The 26,673-nt window shown below is 45.3% G+C and overlaps 2 protein-coding genes across 2 annotated transcripts in view; one reads left to right on the plus strand and one right to left on the minus strand.

Moving 5' to 3' along the window:
- LOC141238544 (uncharacterized) overlaps positions 1-26,673 on the plus strand; it is a 486,605-nt gene that overhangs the window by 48,341 nt on the left and 411,591 nt on the right. The window lies entirely within an intron of this gene.
- LOC141238542 (uncharacterized) overlaps positions 18,571-26,673 on the minus strand; it is a 75,582-nt gene continuing 67,479 nt past the window's right edge. Inside the window, exon 8 of the mRNA XM_073668436.1 lies at positions 18,571-20,566. Coding sequence (XP_073524537.1) covers positions 19,022-20,566 — 1,545 coding nt within the window. The 3' untranslated portion in view covers positions 18,571-19,021. The remainder of the gene's footprint in view (positions 20,567-26,673) is intronic.

A 26,673-nucleotide genomic window follows, 5' to 3' on the forward strand; every position in this document is an offset into this window, starting at 1 on the left:
ATCTCGAACATGACACATATGATAACAAAACATTTGGAATGCTTTAGACATTGCTTTTCAGACATTTGTTAAACACCCCCATAGCTGTTGGAACAAACGATCTCCTGTATTTTTCCTTTTTACACCTTAGTTGTATTAGGCGATTGCTGAATGTGCTCTTCTGTTTCGCAAACAGTTCATAAAGCGGGTGTGTGTTGTTGCCCATTATAGCTCTGCACTTCTTCTTAATCCTATCCTCTACCACCTCTTCAAAAGTCCCAAGCTGTAGGCCCACCGTCGCGCTAGCCTTCTTTATAAGTTTGTTGAGCTTGTTGGCGTCAGCAACACGCACACTGTTACCCCAGCAAATTATTGCCGCAAAGGTGGCACTAGCCACAATGGATTGGTAGAACACCTCAAGCATTTTGCCACACACATTAAAAGACCTTAACTTCCTTAGGAAATACAATCTACTCATCCCCTTCTTGTAGACCTTCTCCATGTGGCACTTCCAGTCTAGCTTGCTATCCAGGTAAACCCCCAAATATTTGAAACTGTCCACCATCTCCACATCCTGACCGTCAATGGTAACAGGTAGGCATACCTTCTTGCACCTTCCATAGCTCATCACCAACTCCCTGGTTTTCTTAACATTTAGTTCTAGATGGTTAGCCTGGCACCATACTACAAAGTCCGCAACCACCCTTCTATATTCCTCTTCGTCCTGGTCCTTCCCAATACCGCCAACTATCACAGAGTCATCCGAGTACTTCTGGAGGTGACAACGGTCTGATTTATACTGAAAGTCAGCTGTGTACAATGTAAAGAGGAATGGCGACAGCACTGTTCCCTGCGGGGCTCCGACACTGCTCAGTACACTATCTGATGTAGCCGTCCCCCACCTAACAAACTGTGGCCTATCCGACAGGTAGTCAATTATCCAATTCACAAGTCCCTCATCCACCGCCATTTTAATCAACTTTCCTCGCAGTAAGAGTGGCTGTAATGTGTTGAACGCACTAGAGAAATCAAAGAACAAAGCACGCACTGTGGTTCCATCATTGTCCAAAAAGGAATGTACTGTTTGTAGCAGAGACGCTACAGCATCGTCCACACCCAGTCCCTGCCGGTACGCAAACTGAAGAGCATCAGTATGCGCCATCACCCTCGGACACAAGTGAGCAAGTACTATTCTCTCCAAGGACTTCATCGCATGCGATGTTAAGGCCACCGGTCTATAGTCCCCCGGGGAAGCCGGGAAGGTAGTCTTGGGAATCGGCACCAGGCAGGAAGTCTTCCATAGCACTGGTACTCTCTTTGATTGTAAGCTCTGGTTAAAGAGATGCTGGAAGACAGTACATAACTCATTTGCACACACTCTGAGGACACGTGGACTGAGACCGTCAGGCCCTGCTGCTTTGCCAATGGCCAGCTTACTAAACTGGTCCCTCACGTCATTTTTGGAGACCGAGAAATGATCTATTTCACCCCCTGTTAATTTAGCTAGTTGTTCCCCAGCCTCCTCCCCCTTCCCTGCTGCTACCGCACCTTTATTGCTGAATCTATTGAAGAACTGATTCATTTCATTAGCCATTGTAAGTCCACCACCCCCCTGCTCCGACCTTGCCTTAAACCCAGTCACTAGCTTCATTCCAGCCCACACCTCTCTGGAGCTTTTTTGTGCAAATTGATTTTCTAATTTAACTCTGAATGCCTCACGGGCAATCTTAATTTTCCCCTTTAGGTCTCGCTGTATAATTTTCAATGCCTCCTTGTCCTTCCTTTTAAAAGCCAGTTTTTTCATGTTTAGTAAATGTTTCAACTCTTTTGTAATCCATGGCTTATTGTTTGCATAACACCGAATCTCTTGAACAGGTACTACAATGTCCATACAGAAGTTGATGTAATCAGTAACTCTGCCAGTAATCTCATTAACATTACATTTCTCTTTCATGGTACACAACACCTCCCAGTCTGTACAGTCAAAGCAGTCTTGTAACGCCTCCTCTGCTGCTGGACACCACTTCCTTATCTTTTTAATTGTCACTGGTTGTTTGCGGACGTCTGGTTGGTAAGCAGGAGACAATAGTATAAGGTTGTGGTCAGATTTCCCCAGGGGGGGTAATGCAGCCGATGAATAAGCATTCTTAACATTAGCAAAGAGGAGATCCAGTGTGTTGTTGTCCCGTGTAGGACATTTGACATATTGATAGAACTTTGGTATTGCAGATGAGATCTTTACTCGATTGAAATCCCCAGAAATTACAGTTAGAGAGTTTGGGTGTTTAGTCTGAAGCCGGGCCATCACCCCTGACAACACATCCCCAGCAGCCTCTGGGTTCGCAGATGGTGGTATATACATCACAACTACAATAACAAGAGTGAATTCTCTAGGCAGATAGTAAGGCCTGAGGCCCACTGCTAACAGTTCAATATTTGGACAGCAATGTTTCTCCTTAACAGTTACATGCCCCTGATTGCACCATCTGTTGTTAATGTAGAGTATCACTCCTCCACCTTTTTTCTTGCCGCATCTAACTCTCTCTCTATCAGCCCGAACCATTTGAAACCCTGGTACCGAGACACATGAATCTGGGACCTCCTCATGCAGCCAGGTTTCTGTAAAGCACATGAGACTGCATTCCCTAAACTCCTTCTGGGTCTTACTCAGAGCCAGCAGTTCATCCGACTTATCTCCCAGCGATCGTACGTTACCCATGATAATGGATGGGACCACTGGTTTAAACCTTCTCCTCCAGGACTTGATCTTCTTGCCTGCTCTGCAGCCTCTGAAAGGTCTCCTTATTTCCCGTGGAACATTCAGTATTGCCACTGCTGGAGAAGACTTTATCCTGCGCAGTTCCAGAAGACGATCCCTAGAATACACTGCTCGTTTAGCAACAGACCTAGGGTCCACCATCCCGTCATTATTTCCACCCGTCACACCAGTCCTCTCCATGGCAAATCGTATACAGTGACCTCCACCGCTCACATATGGCTGTATCCCTGTCACAGGCTGTGGGTAGCAGCATGCATCCTTCAGTAGCATTAGCTGAGATGGTCCGTATTGCGTGCCCCAGAGTGTCTGTACCTGCAGGAGACTTGTAAGTGGTGGAAGAAGATCCAGGTGCAGATCTCGTGCTGTGTGCCCAGCAGCAGTTGATAGTGTGGGAAGTGTTGTATCTTCCATCCCCAATAGACGAGTATACAGGAACGTTGCAATCCAGAGAAGGTAATAAAATAATAAAATAAAATAACTGTAACAAAACTGTAACTAAAATAAAGTAGAAGCTTCTGCTGCTGCAATGGGCTGCCAGTAGTCCGGCGCCGTATTATCTCCACAATCTAGCAGAGAGGCAGACAGGCATGTCCACACCCTCCGGAGTCAGAAAGTGAAATCTGATGATTTCCTTTCATGTGTGGGAGTGGATGGAAAACCACCCTCATCCTGGCTAACATTTCCATTGCCTACTGGGAAAGAACAGAAGCTGCTGGCCAGATTACTCGTTTCAGACACCTGCCCGCTTAATTTGTTGGGAGCAGATCTACTCCAGAAGTTAAATGCTCAGATATCATATGATGAGAATGGAATGCATCTAGATGTCTCTACTCCGTTATCATTAGAGGAACAAACAAAGGTAAATGCCCTCCCATTGTGTTTCATCCACTTTGCAACAACTGCCATACCACAGCATTATCTTGACTGCATACCACCTGAACTCTGGTCTCAAGATCCTGATGATATAGGCCGGCTGCCAGTCCCGCCAGTCCAAGTTTTCCTGAAAGAAGGTGCATGGATTCCCAGACTCCCACAGCACCCACTGAAAGCAGCCCAAGAAGCGTCATTAGATGCCCAGATCCAATAATTACTCAAGAAAGGAGCATTAATCCCCTGTGTTTCTCCTGCTAATACTCCATTGTTTCCAGTGAAGAAGAAAACTGCAAGAGGAGAACCGGATAAATTCAGGATGGTGCAAGATCTGAGAGCTGTGAATGCAGTTACAATCCTGGAGACCCCAGTGGTGCCAAATCCACATACATTACTCAATGAAATTCCCCCTGAGGTAACGCATTTTACAGTAATCGACTTGGCAAACGCCTTCTTCAGTGTGTCTCTGCATCCAGACTGTCAGTATCTTTTTGCTTTTACACACAGAGGAGTACAGTACACCTGGACCGTTATGCCTCAAGGAGCTCAGAACTCCCCTCATCACTTCACACTGGCCTTAACTACCTGTCTCCAACCCTGGAAGAGTGAGAACCCTGAAGTCACATTGATATAATATGTCGATGATCTACTCCTCTGTTGTCCCGACGACCAAACTTGCCACAGGTTCAGCTATTCTTTGCTCCAATTTCTGGCCACCATTGGATGCAAAGTTACTCTGCGAAAGCTACAATGGTGTTGTACCAAAGTTGTGTTTTTGGGTCATTGCATATCCCAAGGTACCAGCATCTCACTGAAGAGCGTAAAACTGCCATCCGTGACATCCCGTACCCGAGAACTGTCAAACAACTCCAAGCTTTCCTGGGAATGGTCACATACTGCAGGCAGTGGATCCCTAACGGTCAGTTCTCATGCAACCTCTATATGATCAGGTCCACTCTTCTGAGCTTGACCTGCATTTTGACCAGGAAGCTGAAGATGAAATGGACCAGTTGAAAGAACTCATAATTTCAGCCCCTGCACTGGCGATTCCCAACTATGAATTTCCATTCTTTATATTTGTCTCTGAAGCATGTGGCCATGCCTCAGGAGTTCTGGCACAAAAAACATGGAGGCCACATGAGACCCATCAGATATTATTCTAGTAAATTGGATCCAGTGGCGCAAACAGCTCCAACATGTCTCAAAGCAGTGATGGCAGCTACAGACTCCTCCACAGAACAGCAGATGTTGTACTTGGCCATCCTACAACTATACTGGCCCCTCATGATTTGAAAGCTATCCTTGCACAAACCCAGCACAACCATCTATCTATTCAATGTCGTGTCAGAATGCAATGTGAGTTCCTTTTACCAGAAAATATAGCTCTTTGGCGATGTACTGTCTTGAACCCCTCCACTCCGCTTCCTCTGTCAAGGGGGGACTGCTCTGAAGACTTAGGGGGGTCCTCAGAAGACCATGAATACCCTGGTTCGAGTGACCATGATTGCCTTGAGGTCATGAAGGCAGAACCCTCTCACCTACCTACTGTCTCTGAGCAGCCACTGCCTGAAGCGGATCTGATACTGTATACTGACGGATCCAGATAAGCAGATGAATATGGAACTTACCATACCGGATATGCGATGGTGTCCCTACCAACGGTTGTTTCTGCTGTCAGCTCAAGAGGAAGAACTGTATGCGCTGACCGAAGCCTGCAAGTGCGCAGAGAGTCGAGTGGCCAATACCTACATGGACTCGAGGTACGGATTCAGGATTGCCCACGACTTTGGCCTGATATGGGCCCTGAGGGGCTACAAGACAGCCAGTGGAGCTCCAATCCAGAATGCAGGGGCAGTGAGAAGTCTGCTAGAAGCTCTGAAGTCACCTAGGCAAGTGGCTGTGATCAAAATTAAGGCTCATGGGAAACTGAATTCAGAGGAAGCCAAGGGGAATCATCTGGCTGACATTACAGTAAAAGCAGCAGCTATGGAACCAATATTTCCAGAGGAAGCAGAGGTGTCGGGGGGTACGAACGTGTTTGTGCTCACCAGAAGTCAGAGACAACAAGGGGATGAGGAAGAAACGGGAATGAGAAATTTGGGGTTGGAAGAAGAGGAGGAAGATGAAGAGGAGCAAGCTGGAAGAGAATCCGAAAGGATGGATCGGATGGGGAGGAACGTTTTGTAAGGACGGAATCTGGAGAGTGGGGAGAAGAATATGTCTGCCAAGAGCACTGTATCCTGCAGTGGTTCAGTGGGCTCATGGAAAGGTACATAGAGGGAAGAATCAGATGATTTCAGCTATCAAACTCTATATTGCACCCGAGATCTCAGCTCTTGCTACAAACTATACTAGGAGCTGTGAGATTTGTAACACTTGTAATCCTGGAAGAACAGAACATGTGCTAAAGGAGAAACTGGCAAAGTCACAGTATCCTTTCCAGAGAATCCAAATTGATCATATGTCATTACCCAAGAGTGGAAGATATGAATATATTCTGGTGGTGGTGAATATGTTTTCTGGCTGGACAGAAGCATACCCAGTAACCAACATGACTGCTAGAACTACAGTGAAAAGGCTTCTGGCAGAACTTATCTGCAGATTTAGGATTCCAGAAGTGATTAAAAGTGATCAAGGACCCGCCTTCACTGCAGAAGTTACCAAATCAATCTGGGAGATGATTGGGGCGGATTTGGGCCTGCATACTCCTTATCATCCTCAAAGTAGCGGCAAAGCTGAAAGGATGAATGGCCACAGGGTTCACACCATATGAGATCTTGTTTGGGGGGCCATCTAGAATGGGTCGATATTACCCACAGCAGCTTAGTTCAGGGAATGATAAGCTTGTGAATTTTGTTGTCGGACTTGCTAAAGAGTTAAAACTAACACATGCTACAGTGTACTCTTCTATTCCAGACTCAGATCTTGAACCAGGTACTCACAGCATCCAGCCTGGAGATTTTGTCTGGATAAAGAATCACGTGCGAGGCACACTGGATGCCAGATTTGAAGGGCCCTACCAAGTGTTGCTTACATCACCTAAAGCTGTGAAGGTCGAACATCATGCAAGAATCATCCCATTGCAAGAAGGCGGTCTCAGACCCACAACCCTGATGTTCCTTTGTCTGATGCCAGTAGCTGGGGGGAAGCCTTTGTTACGGTAATACGTGCATTCCAAACAATTATTACCAAAGAGAATGATATTCCAGTTTTCTGGTACAACACTTCTTTGAATGTGGTGACATGAAGATTAGGATTAGACTGGAGGGCAAATGGACTGGGGAATGTGCCTTAACTAAAGCAATAATGTCTGTTTACCTTATATCTGAGTCCCAGGAATCCAAAAAGGAAATAAAGGCTGCGTTTGCAGGCACATATAGGGCCAAGAGAGAAGTTAACCCCAAAGGCAGTTTTGACCCACATATATATATTGATGTTCTCGGAGTGCTTAGGGGGGTGCCAGGCGAATTCAAGGCCCAAGACCAAGTGAAGGCGGGATTTGAGTCCATAATACCCATAGTAACCGTTAACAAAAACGTAGATTGGATAAATTACATATATTATAACCAACAAATATTTGTCAATTACACCAAAGATGCCTTACAAGGGATAGCTGACCAACTAGCATCCACATCTACCATGGCCTTCCAAAACAGAATAGCTCTGGATATGTTACTTTCAGAAAAAGGAGGGGTATGCAAAATGATAGATGAGCATTGTTGTACGTATATCCCAGACAATATCGGCCCCACAGGGAAAATTACTAAGGCTCTCGAAATCTATGAACAAACAGTACCCCTTAGAACAAAAGTGTTGTACCAGAGAGATTACCAGAAGTCAATGAGTTTGTAAAGTTAATATCCATATTTCTGTGTTAGGGGTGGCCCTCGATTACCCAGTCACTAGATCTTTTGGGGTCTCCATCCCTTTCCTATAGGTCTTCATATGAGTTAGATTTAGGAACGTCGGTGGGTCCGTCTAAAAGGGACAGGGCGCTTGTCACATCGTAGGGTTCCAGAAAAGCCTTAACATAGGGTCAATTCTTCTCCTCCTCTAATTTTTAGCATATGGATATTAAAAGCAAATAATTGATTTTAGGGGGGGGGTCTGTCAAGGAAAAATATATATATTATAGAAAATCAATTAGTTTCTTTAAATTGATTACCTAATCAGTGTGAATCAATATAGCGATGATGGAATAATCTATGTGTATGTACAGTACAGACCAAAAGTTTGGACACACCTTTTCATTTAAAGATTTTTCTGTATTTTCATGACTATGAAAATTGTACATTCACACTGAAGACATCAAAACTATGAATTAACACATGTGGAATTATATACTTAACAAAAAAGTGTGAAATAACTGAAAATATGTCTTATATTCTAGGTTCTTCAAAGTAGCCACCTTTTGCTTTGATGACTGCTTTGCACACTCTTGATGAGCTTCAAGAGGTAGTCACTGGAAATGGTCTTCCAACAATCTTGAAGGAGTTCCCAGAGATGCTTAGCACTTGTTGGCCCTTTTGCCTTCACTCTGCCGTCCAGCTCACCCTAAACCATCTCGATTGGGTTCAGGTCTGGTGTCTGTGGAGGCCAGGTCATCTGGCGTAGCACCCCATCACTCTCCTTCTTGGTGAAATAGCCCTTACGCAGCCTAGAGGTGTGCTTGGGGTCATTGTCCTGTTGAAAAATAAATGATGGTCCAACTAAACGCAAACCGGATGGAATAGCATGCCGCTGCAAGATGCTGTGGTAACCATGCTGGTTCAGTATGCCTTCAATTTTGAATAAATCCCCAACAATGTCACCAGCAAAGCACCCCCACACCATTACACCTCCTCCTCCATGCTTCATGGTGGGAACCAGGCATGTAGAGTCCATCCGTTCACCTTTTCTGCGTCACACAAAGACACGGTGGTTGGAACCAAAGATCTCAAATTTGCACTCGTCAGACCAAAGCACAGATTTCCACTGGTCTAATGTCCATTCCTTGTGTTCTTTAGCCCAAACAAGTCTCTTCTGCTTGTTGCCTGTCCTTAGCAGTGGTTTCCTAGCAGCTGTTTTACCATGAAGGCCTGCTGCACAAAGTTTCCTCTTAACAGTTGTTGAAGAGATGTGTCTGCTGCTAGAACTCTGTGTGGCATCGACCTGGTCTCTAATCTGAGCTGCTGTTAACCTGCGATTTCTGAGGCTGGTGACTCGGATAAACTTATCATCCGAAGCAGAGGTGACTCTTGGTCTTCCTTTCCTGGGGCAGTCCTCATGTGAGCCAGTTTCTTTGTAGCGCTTGATGGATTTTGCAACTGCACTTCGGGACACTTTCAAAGTTTGCCCAATTTTTTGGACTGACTGACCTTCATTTCTTAAAGTAATGATGGCCACTCGTTTTTCTTTACTTAGCTGCTTTTTTCTTGCCGCCATAATACAAATTCTAACAGTCTATTCAGTATGACTATCATCTGTGTATCCACCTGACTTCTGCACAACACAACTGATGGTCCCAACACCATTTATAAGGCAAGAAATCCCACTTATTAAACCTGACAGGGCACACCTGTGAAGTGAAAATCATTTCCGCTGTCTACCTCTTTAAGCTCATCAAGAGAATGCCAAGAGTGTGCAAAGCAGTCATCAAAGCAAAAGGTGGCTACTTTGAAGAACCTAGAACATAAGACATATTTTCAGTTGTTTCACACTTTTTTGTTAAGTATATAATTCCACATATGTTAATTCATAGTTTTGATGCCTTCAGTGTGAATGTACAATTTTCATAGTCATGAAAATACAGAAAAATCTTTAAATAAGAAGGTGTGTTCAAACTTTTGGTCTGTACTGTATGTATGCAAATGTGTATTTGCACATGGATTATGTTAATATTTAATGAATATATAACTAACAGCTTCTGTTCTAATTTGTAGACATGAACAACTAAATGATTTCCTGGGAATGACGTATGCATGTGCACGGCTGATAACAGAGAGATTCATGTCGAGTTGGCAAAGATGGCGCTGAGAGATGAACTCACCCCCTCCCATCGGAATTCCTAAGGCGTTACAAAGGTCAAAAGATACATGGATGAACAAATTACACCGTGCCAAGTTATCAGAAAAGAGCAATAAATTTTACTAGTTCCACCTAGAAGGAGAATACTATATAACCCCATGTCTACGTAATAAAGTATGCCATTTGCGTGGTTCATTCATCTTTAATTTGGAGGAGAGCAGTTACCTATTGTATCTTAAATTGGTGATACCTCCACAGTACCCCTTATCCCCCAATCCTGGTATGCGTGGTACCCCTCATCCGCCAATCCTGGTATGTGTAGTACCCCTCATCCCCCAATCCTGGTATGCATGGTCCCCTCACCAGGATTGGGGGTATGTATGGTACATATCATCCCCCAATCCTGTTAGGTGTGGCCCCCTCATCCCCCAATCTTGTTATGCATGGTCTCCTCACCCCATTCCTGGTATGCATGGTCCCATCAACCCCCAATCCTGGTATACATGGCACCCCTCACCCCCCAATCCTGGTATGAATGGTACCCCTCAATCCCGGAATGTATGGTACCCCTCACCCCCCAATCCTGGTATGTGTGGCCCCCTCAACCCACAATCCTGGTATGTATGGTACCCCTCATCCCCCAATCCTGGTATGTGTGGCCCCCTCATCCCCCAATCCTGGTATGTGTGGCCCCCTCATCCCCCAATCCTGGTATGTGTGGCCCCCTCATCCGCCAATCCTGGTGTGGCCCCATCACCTCCCCATCCTGGTATGTGTGGCCCCATCACCTCCCCATCCTGGTATGTGTGGCCCCATCACCTCCCCATCCTGGTATGTGTGGCCCCCTCATCCCTTTCACGCTGCACACATACAAAAAAACCCCACTTATACTCACCTTTCTTCCCTGTGCTCCAGCGCTGCTGTGTCCTGTTCCGCCGGAGGCCGGGGAAGGAGTGTGGCTCCGGAGTACGTGAGTGCCCATACCACGCTGTCCGGTGCCATTTTGCTGAAGACACACTGCAAATGTGTCTTCAGTAAAATGGCGCCGGATAGCGCTATGCGCATGCGCCGATTCCGAAGCCTTCACTCCGTCCCCGGTCTCCGGCGAGAAGAAAGGCACCGCGGCAACGCTCCTCCTGGTCAGGTAAGTATGTAAGTAGGGCGCCGGAGATCGGGGTATGCGTTCAGTGTCTACGCATACCGCAATCTCCGGCACCATACACTCCTCTTACCTGTAACGGCTCCATGTGTTCTTCTGTCTGGAACCAGACTGTGCAGGAGTGTCGCGCTTGGTGTGGCTTTGCTTTTTGTGTTTAGAGTAGGGCTCGTAAGCATGAGGACCCTTGTCGCGGGTTACGAACTTAAGTATTTTGGCCAACATATAAACTAATACCTCATATATTATATATATGTATTTTTGCACTTTTTTATTCCAGGGTGCAGCCAGGCCCATCAGTTCGGGCATTGTAAACTGGGGTGTCTGTTCCCATGGGGTGAACTTGGATAGTACCGGGCAGCCCACCTAATCTAATAGTATGGGCTTAAGTAGTAGGCTGTAAACCGGATACTGTGCACTACCCTAGTGTGAACAGCACCCAATACAATCCTTTTTTTGTGCAATTTAAATACTAAGCAGTCACCCCCTCCATGAAATGGTAGGTTGTGAGTAGTGTTGAGCATTCCGATACTGAAATATCGGGTATCGGCCGATATTCGCGGTATCGCAATTCCGATACTTAATTCCGATACTTTTGCAATATTGTATACCGGAATCGGAAGTTCCCATAATGCAATGAGCCAGTTTCATTTTATTCAGCCAATGAGGATCCTAAGAAGTGTGGGCACATCCTGTTAGGCATGTAGGCATCTTAACTAATGGCATGGCTGTGATTGGCTGCTGAAATGATGTCATGATGCACTATAAAAGCCGCCGCCGCCATTATGAGCTCACTCTGCTGTGAATTCAGTTAGGGATAGGACGCTGTTGTTCTGAGGGACAGTTTTAGCTACCTATTTGGTCTATTCTGCTTTACCCAAGCTACTTTATAAACCGCTGTGCCTCGCAGCGCTAGTGCACAGTTCTCTGTGCTGTTCACCGCTGTCTGCAAGGTCTGTGTGTGTGAGTGCAGCTCACCCTGTAGTGTGTACTTCAGCCACGTCTGGTTGTAGTGCACTCAGTGTGTGTCACTGCCTCATACATTGTCCTTTTTTGCCAATTTATAATTTTTCCTGATATCTCCTATTAGTGTGGTGGTTCCATCCGTATTCAGCTAAATTGGTTCCAAACACACTATATAGGAGTAGTTAGAGGAGCCTTTCTGCAGCATTGTGCCCTGCAGCCCCAGCCAGATTAGTATTAGCCTATTTTTTGTAGCCTCATCTGTTGCATTGTAGGTTACCTTCCTACATTGTAATAGCTACAAAAAGTTTGTGATACTATCGGTATTACTTCTTTGGGCACATCCAGTGTCTTTTTGCGACAAAAAAAACCTAAATAAAGTTCACCAAACACTCCACTTTACAGTTGTGTAGGCCACATTAGCTCATATTAAAGTCTAGTCCACACTTTATAAAATTAGTGTTTCTTATACCTGTTAGCAGCTGTTCAGGAATAAGCACACTAAGCCCTTAGTACTTTTCTGCCTATCTTTATCAGTCTACCAAGATGAAGAAGGCAGGGAGTAAGGCATGTGGTCGTGGGCGTGGAGTTTCTGCAGGGAGAGGACGTGAGGATTCTGTGCCTGCAGGGAGAGGACGTGGGGATTCTGTGCCTGCTGCGGGCACCCGTGACTCAGCATCCCCCAGTTTTACCAGGGAACAGTCCTTTATGCGCAGCTTTGTAGGAGATAGCCGTACCCCACTGCTGCGGGAGGACCAAATTGAAGCCGTTGTCGGATGGATGGCAGCTAACGCATCGACTTCAATTAGTTCCAGATCCTCTCAGGTCCTGAGCATTGAAGAGCACCCATCTGTCTCTTCATCACCTGCCAAATTGCCCAGGCAGTCAGAGAGCCCTGGACAGGAGCCATTTCTACTTCTGTTCTCTGAATCTCTTGGCTGGGAAAGAGGGGGCCAGCCAAGCAGAATTCAAGAATTTGAAGAAGAGGTAGTATGCAGTGATGCGCAACCGTTTTGTCTCTCTGAATCTGAAGAGGCGGGTGGGCCAGTGCCTATGGTCAGCAGCACACCTCAGTACGCATCTGATGATGAGACTCAGGTGCCACTTTCTGGTGCGTACTGTGCTGTCGAGACTACCCAGGAGAAGCAGTTGTTTGAAGAGGGTGGTGTAGATGATGAGGTCCTTGACCCATCATGGCGTGAGGGACAGGAAGGTGGTGGGAGCAGCTCTGAGGAAAAGATTCCCCGAACGTCCCAAAAAGGAGGGAGAGGGAGGGGGCAGACTTGGTTGCCTGTAGCCTCCACTTCGGCACCCATTAGGAGCATGGCTCTTCCAAAATCCAAAGCGGGCGCTCCCAAGACTTGCAGTGCCTGGTCCTTTTTTGACACCGTTGCAGATGAAAATTTGCTTTGTCAAATGCAACCTGTGTAATCAGAAGGTGAAAAGAGGGAAAATTGTCAGCAACCTCAATACCACAAATATGTGGAAACATGTGCGGACCAAGCACGTGGTGGAGTTACAAAAACACACTGAAGACCTAGGCCAACCTACAGCGCCACCTACCACCTCTTCAGCTCGTGTTGTAGCCTCTTCCTCCAGCTCACACACAGCTGGTTCGGCTTCCTCACAGGATCGCCATGGAAGAATCTCCAGAGACACAGTGTAATTCCACCCACAGCACCACTTTCCCAGTCATCCTCACACTCCCAGGCCAGTCTACAGCCATCGTTAGCACAGGCATGGGAGAAAAGGCGCCCATACTTGGCAAACCACCCCCGAGCACAGGCTCTGAATGCTGGCATTGCTAAACTACTGGCCCTTGAAATGCTATCATTCAGGCTGGTGGAGACTGACACATTCCGTAACTTTATGGCATTGGCAGTCCCACAATACAACGTGCCCAGCCGCTTTTATTTTAGCAGGCAAGCTGTCCCTGCCCTGCAACATCATGTGGAGGGAAAAATTAAACAAGCGCTACAAAACGCCTTCAGTAGCAAGGTCCACCTGACCACCGATGCGTGGACCAGTAAGCATGGACAGGGACGATACCTTTCCCTCACTGCCCATTGGGTAAATGTTGTGGAGCCGGGTACAGATCTTGAGAGTGGCGTTGTACGTGTTCTGCCAACTCCAAGGATTGGAGGAATCCAGTCTGTACACATTGACTCCTCCTCATACTCCAGTTCCTCTGAATCAGCGCTGCAGGAGCCGTCACGGTCTACCTCCACATCGACCCGTGAACGGTTACCTGTTATGATGACCGATATGAGCACAGCCGTGGCCAAACGTCAACAGGCCGTATTAAAATTAATTTCTTTGGGGAATCGAAGCCACACAGCGCAGGAGCTCTGGAATGCCATCAAGCAGCAGAGCGACGTGTGGTTTGTGCCAGCGAATCTCCAGCCAGGCATGGTAGTGTGTGACAATGGCCGAAATCTGGTGGCAGCTCTGGGCCTAGGCAACCTCACTCACATCCCATGGCTGGCACATGTGCTCAACTTGGTTGTGCAGAGTTTTTTGAGGGACTATCCGGATCTTGATGCACTGCTTCACAAGGTCCGCATAGAGTTCGCTCACTTGCGGCGTTCCAGCAACGCAAGATCACGCATTGCAGCTCTGCAGCGCCGATTACGTCTTCCGGAACATCGCATCATATGTGACCTACCCACCAGGTGGAATTCAACGTTACATATGTTGGAGAGGTTGTGTGAGCAGCAGGCAGCAGTAATGGAGTACCAGCTGCAGCAGGCACAAACAAGTCGCAGTGCGCGCCGTTCACACTTCACCACCACTGAGTGGGCCTCTATGAAGGACATTTGCCATGTTTTGAGTGCCTTCGATTATTCCACGCGGATGGCGAGTGCAGATGATGCACTAGTCAGCATGACTATCCCCCTTATCTGCCTGCTTGAAAAAACACTGCAAGCACTAAGGGACGAGGTTTTGGAAGAGGTGGAGGATGAGGAGTCACAAATGCCATCTGCTTCTCTACAGTCTGCGCAGCGTGGTTCATCACAAAGGCCTAGGCAGGGGACACTTTGTGAGGAGGATGAGGAGGAGTCAATGGATGAGGAAGACATCTGTCCAGAGGAGGGAGGTACACAATGCTCTAGTAGTCAGTATCTAGAGCGAGGGTGGGGTGATGCAGAGCAGGCAGAGATCACGCCTCAAGCAGGGGACAGCGTTCCTTGGCCAGTTAGCAGTCTGCAGCACATGGTTGATTTCATGCTGCAGTGCCTGAGAAACGACCGCCGCATCGCCTACATTCTCAACACGGCTGATTATTGGGTGTCCACCCTCCTAGATCCTCGCTACCGGGACAACTTACAAAGCCTCATAACACCGTTGAACCGGGAGCGTAAAATGCGGGAGTACCAAGACGCACTGGTGCATTCCATCATGTTCTCCATTCCAACCGAGAGCAGTGCTGCTAGTGCTTTACAAAGCAGCTCAGTGCGTCGAGGCAGTGGAGGAAGCTCTGCACAAAGAGGGAGCAGAAGCAGTGCTTCAGCACAAGGCAAGACCAGTATGGCCGAAATGTGGCAAAGTTTTGTGTCCCCGCCGCCACAAATGTCTACACCATCACAGACGGCTCCAGTCAGCAGGAGGCAACGTTTCCGTCAGATGGTGACAGACTACATGTCTTGCCCTCTTAGTGTACTCCCAGACGGCTCTTCTCCCTTCAAGTTTTGGGTCTGTAAGCTGGATACATGGCCAGAGCTTAGTTAGTATGCATTGGAGGTGCTAGCTTGCCCTGCTGCTAGTGTATTATCGGAACGCGTCTTTAGTGCCGCAGGTGGTGTACTAACAGACCGTCGCATGCGACTATCCTCCAATAACGTTGACCGGCTTACTTTTCTCAAAATGAACAAGGCCTGGATCTCTCATGAATTTGCCAGTCCTCTTCTAGAATAAATAATTGGTTGGCAACAGTATCCAGGTCTCCTGTTGTGTTCATGTTTCTACCACCTGAACTGTAATCCCTGAGCTCCAACACCGCCAGTTGGCGCTCGGAAGTGCCGTCTGCACAGTCAACACTTGCTGCCGTGTTATTGGGGTTCAGTAACGTCAGCTGTTCCCCTGCTGTGCGGACGGCAATTTCTCCTGCTCTGTCCACATTCTCACTACTACAGATTTTAAAGTTGCTCCAATTACACCTCTGGCTCCTCTGTTTTCAGTATGATCCCTGAGCTCCAACACCGCCAGTTGGCGTTCGGAAGTGCCGTCTGCACAGTCAACACTTGCTGCCGTGTTATTGGGGTTCAGTAACGTCAGCTGTTCCCCAGCTGTGTGTCCGGCAAATTCTCCTGCTTTGTCCACATCCACTGTACTACTGATTTAAAACTTGCTCCAATTACACCTCTGGTTGCTCTGTTTTTAGTATGTTCCCTGGGCTCCAATACCGCTAGTTGCTGCTCAGAAGTGCCGTCTGCACAGTCAACGCTTGCTCCAGTGTTATTGGGGTTCAGTAACGTCAGCTGTTCCCCAGCTGTGTGTCTGGCAAATTCTCCTGCTTTGTCCACATTCACACTACTACAGATTTTAAAGTTGCTCCAATTAAGCCTCTGGCTCCACTCTGTTTTTAGTATTTACCCTGGGTTCCAGCACCGCCAGCTGTTTCCCAGCAGTGTCTTTGGCACGAGTACTCCCTCCTGCCCAGCCTGGTTCCAGCACGTCAGCTGTTTCCGGGTAGTGTCAACCAATGCGTTGTCCTGTCGTGTTGCGGTCGGGTTAGCCGACTCTATGGTGCCTGCAGTTTAGGTGACTCCTATGTGGGCTGCGGGATCTGGCAATGAAGGCTGGTTCCATAGTGCCAATAGGACAAGCACCCACTATAGGACTGTGGGTTTTGGTAACTGCGGCCGGCTCGCGGCCTTGAAACTTTTTTTTTACATGGGTACCTTCTGCTACCCGTCCGGGTTCCAGTACCGTCAGCTGGTTCTCGGCAGTGCCTTTGGATTAGGTGCCTCCTTCTCGGTATCCAAGTTCCACCGTCTGCTGGTCATTGGTAGTGCTTTCTGGCACAGGTACCTCCTGCTTAGTAACCGAGTTCCAGTACCGTCAGCTGGTCTTCGGTAGTTCCATTGGCTCTTGTACCTTCTACTACCCATCCGGGTTCCAGTACCGTCAGCTGGTCCTCGGTAGTTCCATTTGCTCTTGTACCTTCTACTACCCATCCGGGTTCCAGTACCGTCAGCTGGTTCTCGGCAGTGCCTTTGGCTTAGGTGCCTCCTTCTCGGTATCCAAGTTCCACCAACGTCTGCTGGTCCTTGGTAGTGCTTTCTGGCACAGGTACCTCCTGCTTAGTAACCGAGTTCCAATACCGTCAGCTGGTCTTCGGTAGTTCAATTGGCTCTTGTACCTTCTGCTACCCATCCGGGTTCCAGTACCGTCAGCTGGTCCTCGGTAGTTCCTCAGCCTTCTTGTACCTTCTGCTACATTTCCAAGTTCAAGCTTTTTGAAATGGTTCTTGGTAATCACTCTGGATCTCCCTGACGAGGACCCTGAAGACGAGGACCCTGAAGACCAACCCGAAGAAGACTAGGACCCCGAAGACGAGGACCCTGAAGACGAGGACCCTGAAGACCACCCCGAAGAAGACGAGGACCCTGAAGACCACCCCGAAGACGAGGACCCCGAAGACGAGGACCCTGAAGACAATGACCCTGAAGACCACCCCGAAGAAGACCAAGAAGATGACCCTGAAGAAGTTGACCAAGAGGACAAAGAAGAGAAGACAACCACCAAGATACAGAAGAACAAGAGACAGAAAACCAAGAAGCAGAAGTACAAGAAGCTGCAGAACAAAAAGCGGAAGAACTTTAAGCATAAGACTAAAAATCAGAGCAAAAGATAATATCTAAATTATAAGCAGAAGATGACTAAGCAGTGTATGGGGGTGAGTCCGTTCCTCCTCGTGGTGCCCCTGGAAAAGACCTGCTGCTGCAGGCCAAACTGAACGTGGACAAATCCTGTTGTAAATCGTTTGTGATGGGCAGAACGAAAGGTGTAATGTTCAAACATTTTATAGATAGCAACTACAGGAATGCCAGTCACAAATAAGAATATGATGAAGAAGAAGAATATGAAGAAGATGAAGAAGTAGAATATGAAGAATAATAATAGTTGAATAAGAAGAATATGAAGAATGTAAAAAAAAAGAATAATACGAAGAAGGTGAAGAAGAAGAAGATGAAGAAGAAGTTGATGAAAAAGATGCTGAGGATGATGAAGGAGAAAGTGTGGGAGAAGTAAAAAAGAAGGTGAAGAGCATGGAAGTAGTGAAACATAAATATCTGACAAAATATAAAAATACTTAACATAGTCAATATTTCCGTAACTCAGAACGTCTTAAAAAAAATATTAATTCCTGCTATTCCATTTGATTGGGCTAAACCTCTAGGCCTTTATTGTCTCCCCCACCTCCCCCAATACATTCTACATTATTCCTTGTTTTCCTTCATGTAGAATTAACCTACAAGGAAAGAAAGGGTTTATTTTCATTCCGACATTTCTGTCCCATTGACTTGCATTGGTTTACGGTATCGGAATCGGCGATATCCGTTACTTTTTGGGTATCGGTCCGATCCAATCCGATCCGATATTTCCCGATATCGGAAGGTATCGCTCAACACTAGTTGTGAGTGATTGTCTCATCAGTATTTTGCACCTGTGTAGCCGCCATCTTTATGTGGGTTTGCTGAACCCTTGTAGTGCATTTAGTTCTGAGGATCTGGGCAGGTCCCTGCTGCTCTTTTTTTGCTGTGTTTTTTCATCAATTATATGTAGCAGTAATATCAGCAGTATATCACAGAAACAAGAGGCAACTAAAAGTTTTTATTGTGCAATTTGAATTCACATGGTCAAAATCATTAAAAAATGGCTCATTTCAGAAATGAACCTGACAAGTTTTGAAAATATGTAAAACAGTGTTACATGATCTAAAAGGTCCTTGAGGAAGTCTTCAGCTGCTCATTCAGGACATGCAGCCTCTGTGCAGGTCCCTGTAGTTTCTTCTCCTACTTTACACCGATCAGTTAGATAAGTGGAGTGGAGGAGAGAGCAATTTTCTGATTGATCAGGAAGGACACTGTTTCAATGTTCTCCTCAGTAACAGGAAGCTGCCTAAAGTCTATAAGACGCACTCACTTATTAGAAACATTTTTTCTTGCTAATAAGTGCGTCTATAGAAGTTAAACATTTCCCACATTAAGAATATAAAAAAAGGCTTCTTCCTTGTGTGACAGCTCTGGTGACTAAGAGATTATTTATTCGCAGAACATTTTACATGAAAATGGCTTCTCTCCTGTGTGAATTCTTCGGTGATTAACAAAATTTGATTTCTGTGTAAAACATTTTCCACATTCTGAACATGAAAAAGGCTTCTCCCCTGTGTGAGTTCTCTGGTGTATAGCAACATCTGATTTCAGGTTAAAACATTTCCCACATTCTGAACATGAAAAAGGCTTCTCCCCTGTGTGAGTTCTCTGGTGTATAGCAACATCTGATTTCAGGTTAAAACATTTCCCACATTCTGAACATGAAAAAGGCTTCTCCCCTGTGTGGGTTCTCTGGTGTATAAAAACATCTGATTTCCGGTTAAAACATTTCCCACATTCTGTACATGAAAAAGGCTTCTCCCCTGTGTGGGTTCTCTGGTGTATAACAACATCTGATTTCACAATAAAACATTTTCCACATTCTTTACATGGAAAAGGCTTCTCCCCTGTGTGAGTTCTTTGGTGATTAACAAAATTTGATTTCTGTGTAAAACATTTTCCACACTCTGAACATGAAAAAGGCTTTTCCCCTGTGTGAATTCTCTGGTGTATAACAACATCTAATTTCCGGTTAAAACATTTCCCACATTCTGAACATGAAAAAGGCTTCTCCCCTGTGTGGGTTCTCTGGTGTATAACAACATCTGATTTCCGGTTAAAACATTTCCCACATTCTGAACATGAAAAAGGCTTCTCCCCTGTGTGGGTTCTCTGGTGTATAACAACATCTGATTTCCGGTTAAAACATTTCCCACATTCTGAACATGAAAATGGCTTCACTCCTGTGTGAGTTCTTTGGTGATTAACAAAATGTGATTTCTGTGTAAAACATTTTCCACATTCTGAACATGAAAAAGGCTTCTCCTCTGTGTGAGTCCTTTGGTGACCAACAAGATTTGATTTCCGGTTAAAACATTTCCCACATTCTGAACAGGAAAAAGGCTTCTCCCCTGTGTGAGTTCTCTGATGTCTGATAACACTTGATTGCTCGGCAAAACATTTCCCACATTCTGAACATGAAAATGGCTTTTCCCCTGTATGAGTTCTGTGATGTTTCATAAGATTCGATTTCTCTGTAAAACTTTTCCCACATTCAGAACATGAAAAAGGCTTCTCCCCTGTGTGAGTTCTCTGGTGACTAACAAGATTTGATTTCTGGTTAAAACATCTCCAACACTTGGAACAAGAAAATATATTCTCTACTGTGTGAATTTTTTGATGTTTAAGAAGAGACATTTTGAGAGGAAAACTATTTCCATATTCAGAATATGAAAATGGCTTCTTTGCTTTAGGAGCAACTCCTTTTTTAATGATTATTTTGTGACTTTGATTTTCCTTAATAGTTGGTAATGAATCAGAAGACAGGACCTGTTTCAAAGGATCAGATGACAGATCTCTGCTGTGAAGGGATGATGGTAAATCTGGAGTAATGTCATTCACTTCAATTGAGTCCTGTGGGATCTCAAGATCATCTGATTTACAAATTGAAGATGTCAGCTGTACCTCTGATCTCCTGGTACAGTCATCTGCAAAGAATAAAATCAATTATTATTTTTGAATTAAATATCCTTGAATTTTATAGTTTTGAAAATTTCTACCCTGATGATGACAGCTGTCGAAACGCGTTGGATTGACCCCTAACCCAGCTGCAGAGGCGCCCACAGGCCTCCGTACCTTGTGCACCCTGCACACCACGTGACCTCGCGTCATGCTGCTCTTTTTTCGCGCGCTTCCCTGGAGACGCACATCCTCTCGCACCTTCTCCCCTTTCTCTCTCGCTCACCCTACCCGGAAGCCAGCGAGCACGCGGCAGTCACGGGTCGGTACTCCGCTCTCGCTCCGGATCCCTATTATCTCCCGACGTCACAGCTGTCATCAGACCGTAAGTAAGAACAGGCCTCAGCCCCACCGACTCCACACTAGATCCAGCTGACCTTTTCCAGCTGACTAGACCCAGCTGACCTCTCTCTCCTTATCCCCACAGCACTTGCAGCCAGTATCCTCACCTGGCTCCGCACCCCCAGCCACCCATACCGCTGTATTTTGTAACCCAAAACTAAGCAGCCAGCCAGAGCCTCCTGGTGCACCATACCCAGACACTACGTGTCAGCCTGAGCCTCCTGTTGCACCCTACCTATGGCCACCTCTGACCAAACCAAAGTCTCCTACCACAGCCTCCTGCTGCATCCACACCACGGAGACAAGAAGAAGTACTCACCACTCTCCCTAGACATCCCTGGACACCCCCTGCCCCTACCAAACAGGTAAATCAAGACCTCCTGTCACGGAGACTGTATACCACAGCCACAACCAGGCAATACCTTAGTAGTCATATGTGCCTACTTCCTCCCCCTCCCTACAGATTTATCAGCAGCCAACAAAGACACCAATTGTCAGTCCGAGCCTCCTGCTGCACCCCACCTCTGGTCATCTTTAATACAACCAAAGTCTCCTGCTGCCTCCACCCGACAGGGACCAGGACTACTACCTACAACCTATCCTGAGACATCCCTGGACACCCCCTGGACTTACTAAGCAGGTAACTTAAGACCTTTTTGCCACTAAGATTGTGCACCACAGCTACAATCAGAAAAAACCCTACTAGATTTAATCCTCTATCTCTATCTCCCCTCCCTCCCTACAGATCCACTCAGGACCAGCAACCAGCAGCCCTCTGTGGCATACCTCCAATCTCTATCTAAGGAGGACAAGGACCCCTACCTCCTAGCACACCCTACAGCCTGGACACCCCCTACAACCCTCTAGCAGGTAACTATAGTTCAACGCTATAACCACTGGGCTCCATATCCTATCCTCAATTCTTATCCCCCCCCCCCCTAATAGAGCTACTCTGGAACAGCAACCAGAACCATCCACATAGCCTGCTGATTGTAATATCAATAGCAGGGAATTTTAAGTCTGTCACTATTTAGACTGGGTCTTGCACCCTAACCTGATTACATTACACCCAATAAGTGTACACCAAATATCTTTTTTTCTCCCTCCCTACAGAGCTACTTGGGAGGAGCAACCAGCAACCACGTCCACAGCCTGCTGATTGCCATATCAATAGCAGGTAATTCCCAACCTACATTCTAGTCTGCCATAAACACTCACCGCTCAATACTATCCCCACTCATCCAACCTTCCTGTGCCCTATCTTAGGCACTTCCTGTTCTCCACCACAGGCACCACCACGTGCTGCCAAAGAACCACTGTACCCACTACAAAGTCCTATCAACAGGTAACTACAGACGATAACCTACCCCCCCCCAATCGTTTCTTAATATACCTATCTAACATATGCCTATCTGTCCCACTAGGTCCAAGAACCACTGTCTCTTCAACCATCAACTCCGACCGACCATCACAAGATTCTGAGAAGCAACCCATTTATCTATTGATATTTTTTAGGTACTTTTATCTAGTGTATACCTATCTATTTTAATACTTATCTACGTATCCCACCCAGTGAAATCACTGGGTTTAAGCCCTTTTATCTATTTTTAATCAGCCATTCTAATCACCTGTTTTGTATCAATAAAATTACTTCTTGTACTTGTAAAACTCTCGTGCCCTCTCTTTCCTCACTACCACCAGCGCGAATTTACACCTCCTAAATTAGATTAACACTAACTTGGACACCCCTGGTTCCCTGTCCACAAATTCGCTGCCACTGGTAGTGACGAGCCTTACAGCGCCTCCTTCACCCAATACCAAATTTCTACTTAAACTGTAAAAATGGCAAGTTATGTAAAAATATTGAATTATTCACCAGGACAATGACAGTTCACAGTCTAATAGAAAACCTTATAGCATAAACCAGTAAAGTGTGGTGTTCAACTGATTGTTCATTCTGCCTCCCAAATATGAAATAAGTCAAACAATGTTATGTACAGTTGGGAAAATAAGTATTTGATAGTCTAGTGATTTTGCAAGTTTTCCCACCTACAAAGAAGGGAGATAACTGTAATTTTTATCGTAGGTACACTTCAACTGTGAGAGACAGAATCTAAAAATAAAAACCAGAAAATCACACTGTATGATTTTTAAATAATTAATTTGCATTTTATTGCATGAAATAAGTATTTGATCACCTATCAACCAGCAAGAATTCTTGCTCTCACAGACATGTTAAGTTTTTCTTTAAGAAGCCCTCCTAATCTGCACTCATTACCTGTATTAATTGCACCTGTTTGAACTCGTTACCTGTATAAAAGATACCTGTCCACATCCTCAATCAATCACACTCCAACCTCTCCACCATGGCCAAGACCAAATAGCTGTCTAAAGAGACCAAGGACAAAATTGTTGATCTGCACAAGGCTGGGATGGGATAAAGGACAATAGGCAAGCAGCTTGGCGAGAATGGAATAACTATTGACACAATTATTAAGAGATGGAAGAAACACAAGATGACTTTGAATCTTCCTCGGTCTGTGACTCCATGCAAGATCTCGCCTCGTGGGGTAAGGATGATTCTGAGAAAGGTCAGGAATCAGCCCAGAACTACATGGGAGGTCCTGGTCAATGACCTGAAGAGATCTGGAACCACAGTCTAAAACATTACCGTTAGTAACACACTACGCTGGTATGGATTAAAATCCTGCAGGGCACAAAAGGTCCCCCTGCTCACACCAGCACATGTCCAGGCCGTTTGAACTTCTCCAATGACCATCTGGATGATCCTGAGGAGGCATGGGAGAAGGTCATATGGTCAGATGATCAAAAATAGAATTATTTGGTATCAACTCCACTTGCCGTGTTTGGAGGAAGAAGAAGGATGAGTAAAAACCCAAGAACACCGTCCCAAACGTGAAGCATGGTGGGAGAAACACAATTTGGGGGTGATTTTCAACAGGACAACTGTACCATATTGAAGGGAGGATGGATGGGGTCATGTATCACAAAATTTTGGCCAACAACCTTCTTCCCTCAGTAAGAGCATTGAACATGGGTCGTGGCTGGGTCTTCCAGCATGACAATGACTCGAAACACACAGCCAGGGCAACTAAGAAGTGGTTCCATAAGAAGCATTTCAGGGTCCTCAAGTGGCCTAGCCAGTGTCCAGACCTGAACCCAATACAAAATCTTTGGAATGAGCTGAAACTCAATGTTGCCCAGCGACAGCCCCAAAACCTGAAAGATCTGGAAAACATTTATATGGGGGAGTGGGCCAAAATCCCTCCTGCAGTGTGTGCAAACTTGTTCAAGAGCTACAGGAAACATCTTACCTCTGTAATTTCAAACAAAGGTTTCTGTACCAAATACTAAGTAAAAATCATGCAATGTGATTTTCTGGATTTTTTTTTAGATTCTGTCTCTCACAGGTGAAGTGTACCTACGATAAAAATGACAGATTTCTCCATTCTTTGTAGGTGGGAAAACTTGAAAAATCAGCAGTGTATCAAATAGTTATTTTCACCGTTGTAGGTGAAAATAATATCAATAAAAATGTCTACTCATCTCACAAAAACAAACCCTCAACTCAGGCCCATCATCTGCCAGTGTAATAACAGAGGTTTCCACATTATTAGTGGCTCAAAGGTTCTAGAAAAGCAACATGGCTTCCATAAACCAATCCAGCAATATCCACTCTCCCAAAGTCATATCTCCCCCTCACTTCTGAGCCTTGCAGTGCGCCCAAACCACATTTAGCATCCATGTATTTGGCATTACTATAGTGAGAAGAACCCACTTCATTTATGGTATGTGAGTGCCCAGACTGTGCTCCAGGAGACAATGTGTTCGGTAATAAAATGGAATATTTGCAATTTTCACTCTCCAACATCCACCGTGCAGAAAGTGCCTGTGGAATCTAACTATGGATATGGAAACTAACAGTGCAATAGTTACTTTGTGTCCTTCTCCTATTGGGGAGAATCAAGCAAACACTGGTGGAGCTATTAATTCTATCTTACCAGTGGTGAATAAGGATAGTGGTGTTTCTAATGATACAGAGCAATCATCACTAGTTGATTTTGGGTTAAATGAATTAATTGGTGCAACCTCAACGCAGAGTGTTAGTGCATTGGATTTTTCTATTTTAACTATCCATCCTGATTCCCAAAATTCCTTAGCAACAATATCTCAGTCATTAAGTGTAGGGCATACATCATTAGAGGAAGGTTCCACTGATAAATCAGTGAAGCTACCACCTCCACAAAATAGAACTTCTTCAATATAATTGATATCACCAGCTGTAATATTAACTGATTAAACTGCACCGCCTCTCAATGGTAAAAAGAAACACAGCGGTCCTTTATGATACAAAAATCCCACAGTTTTTTCAGCCGGCCCAAGCTCGCCAACCAAAAAGAAAAAGAAATATCAGGGATGTAGGGGCGAGGTAGAGCCATCCCAAAAAATAGCAGCCCTGTAGGATTTGCTAATTAAAAAGACAAAGCCATTAGGGTAAATATTGAGGAAAGCGAAAAAGATGAGAAACAGAAAATGGTAGGCATTTTACCCTGTCTGACCACACCTTGTCTGAGGCTGAGATCTCACGATTGCGTAAATCAATAAACGCCAGTATACCCCTTGCTAATAATGGAGTCGAAAATCATGTGCCCGCTATGGGTTTCCACCATGTTCCACTAGGTGGTAATTTTTATCCTACTCACCATAAGGGAACTCATCTCGAGACTTTTCAGCAATAGATTTTAAAAGACATTTGCACTTTTACTCATATTAAAAAGAGGGATAACCTGACGGCTCCAGAAAGACACGCCATCTCTAGTTTACGGAAGAATAAAGGAATAATTATTAAGGAAGCTGATAAGGCGGTGGTATTGTGGTGATGAATTGGGGTTGGTACACTGGAGAAGGTTTGCAGATACTCAGTGATACTGATTATTATAATAAATTAGATTGTGATAATTCTGTCACCATCTTATGGAATATAAAAACTTAACTAAGGGAGCCCTTAGGGAGGGGATCTTGGATGTGAGAGAGAAAAGATTTTTGGATATATAATTTTTTCAGACCCCTTATTTTTATTTCCGACCCAAGATCCATAAAAGTACTACCAATCCCCCTGGTCGCCCCATCATTTCGGGGATAAAATCTATTACAGCTAATTTATCAAATTATGTCGATTTGTTTTTACAAAAATATGTGATTAGGCTTGAATGTTATTTAAAATATTCTTCACATTTTATTAGCTTGTTGAGGGATTTACCTCCCTAGGAGGAGGGCGGAATGGTGGCTCAGTGGTTAGCACTGCAGCACGGGGGTCCTGGGTTCAAATCCCACCAAGGACAACATCTGCAAGGAGTTTGTATGTTCTCCCGGTGTTTGTGTGGGTTTCCTCCGTGTTCTCCGGCTTCCTCCCACACTCCAAAGACTGATAGGGAATGTAGATTGTGAGCCCCAATGGGGACAGTGATGATAATGTCTGTAAATTGTCTGAGTTATAAAGTGCTGCGGAATATACTGGCACTATATAAATAAAAAGATTATTATTATTATGTTTTTTGTGAGTTCCTTATACTTCAACATTACACATATTTTGGGTTTAGAGGCTATTGATCATTATTTGTGTTCAGATACCTCTATATATTTGGAACAGAAAAGGTTCTCATTAGAAAGTATTGAGTTTATCTTAAACAATAATATTTTTTCATTTGAAGGGACCACAT

Source organism: Phyllobates terribilis, unplaced genomic scaffold, assembly GCF_046119375.1.
Source record: "Phyllobates terribilis strain yellow unplaced genomic scaffold, ASM4611937v1 Scaffold_754__1_contigs__length_715743, whole genome shotgun sequence".
NCBI lineage: Eukaryota > Metazoa > Chordata > Amphibia > Anura > Dendrobatidae > Phyllobates > Phyllobates terribilis.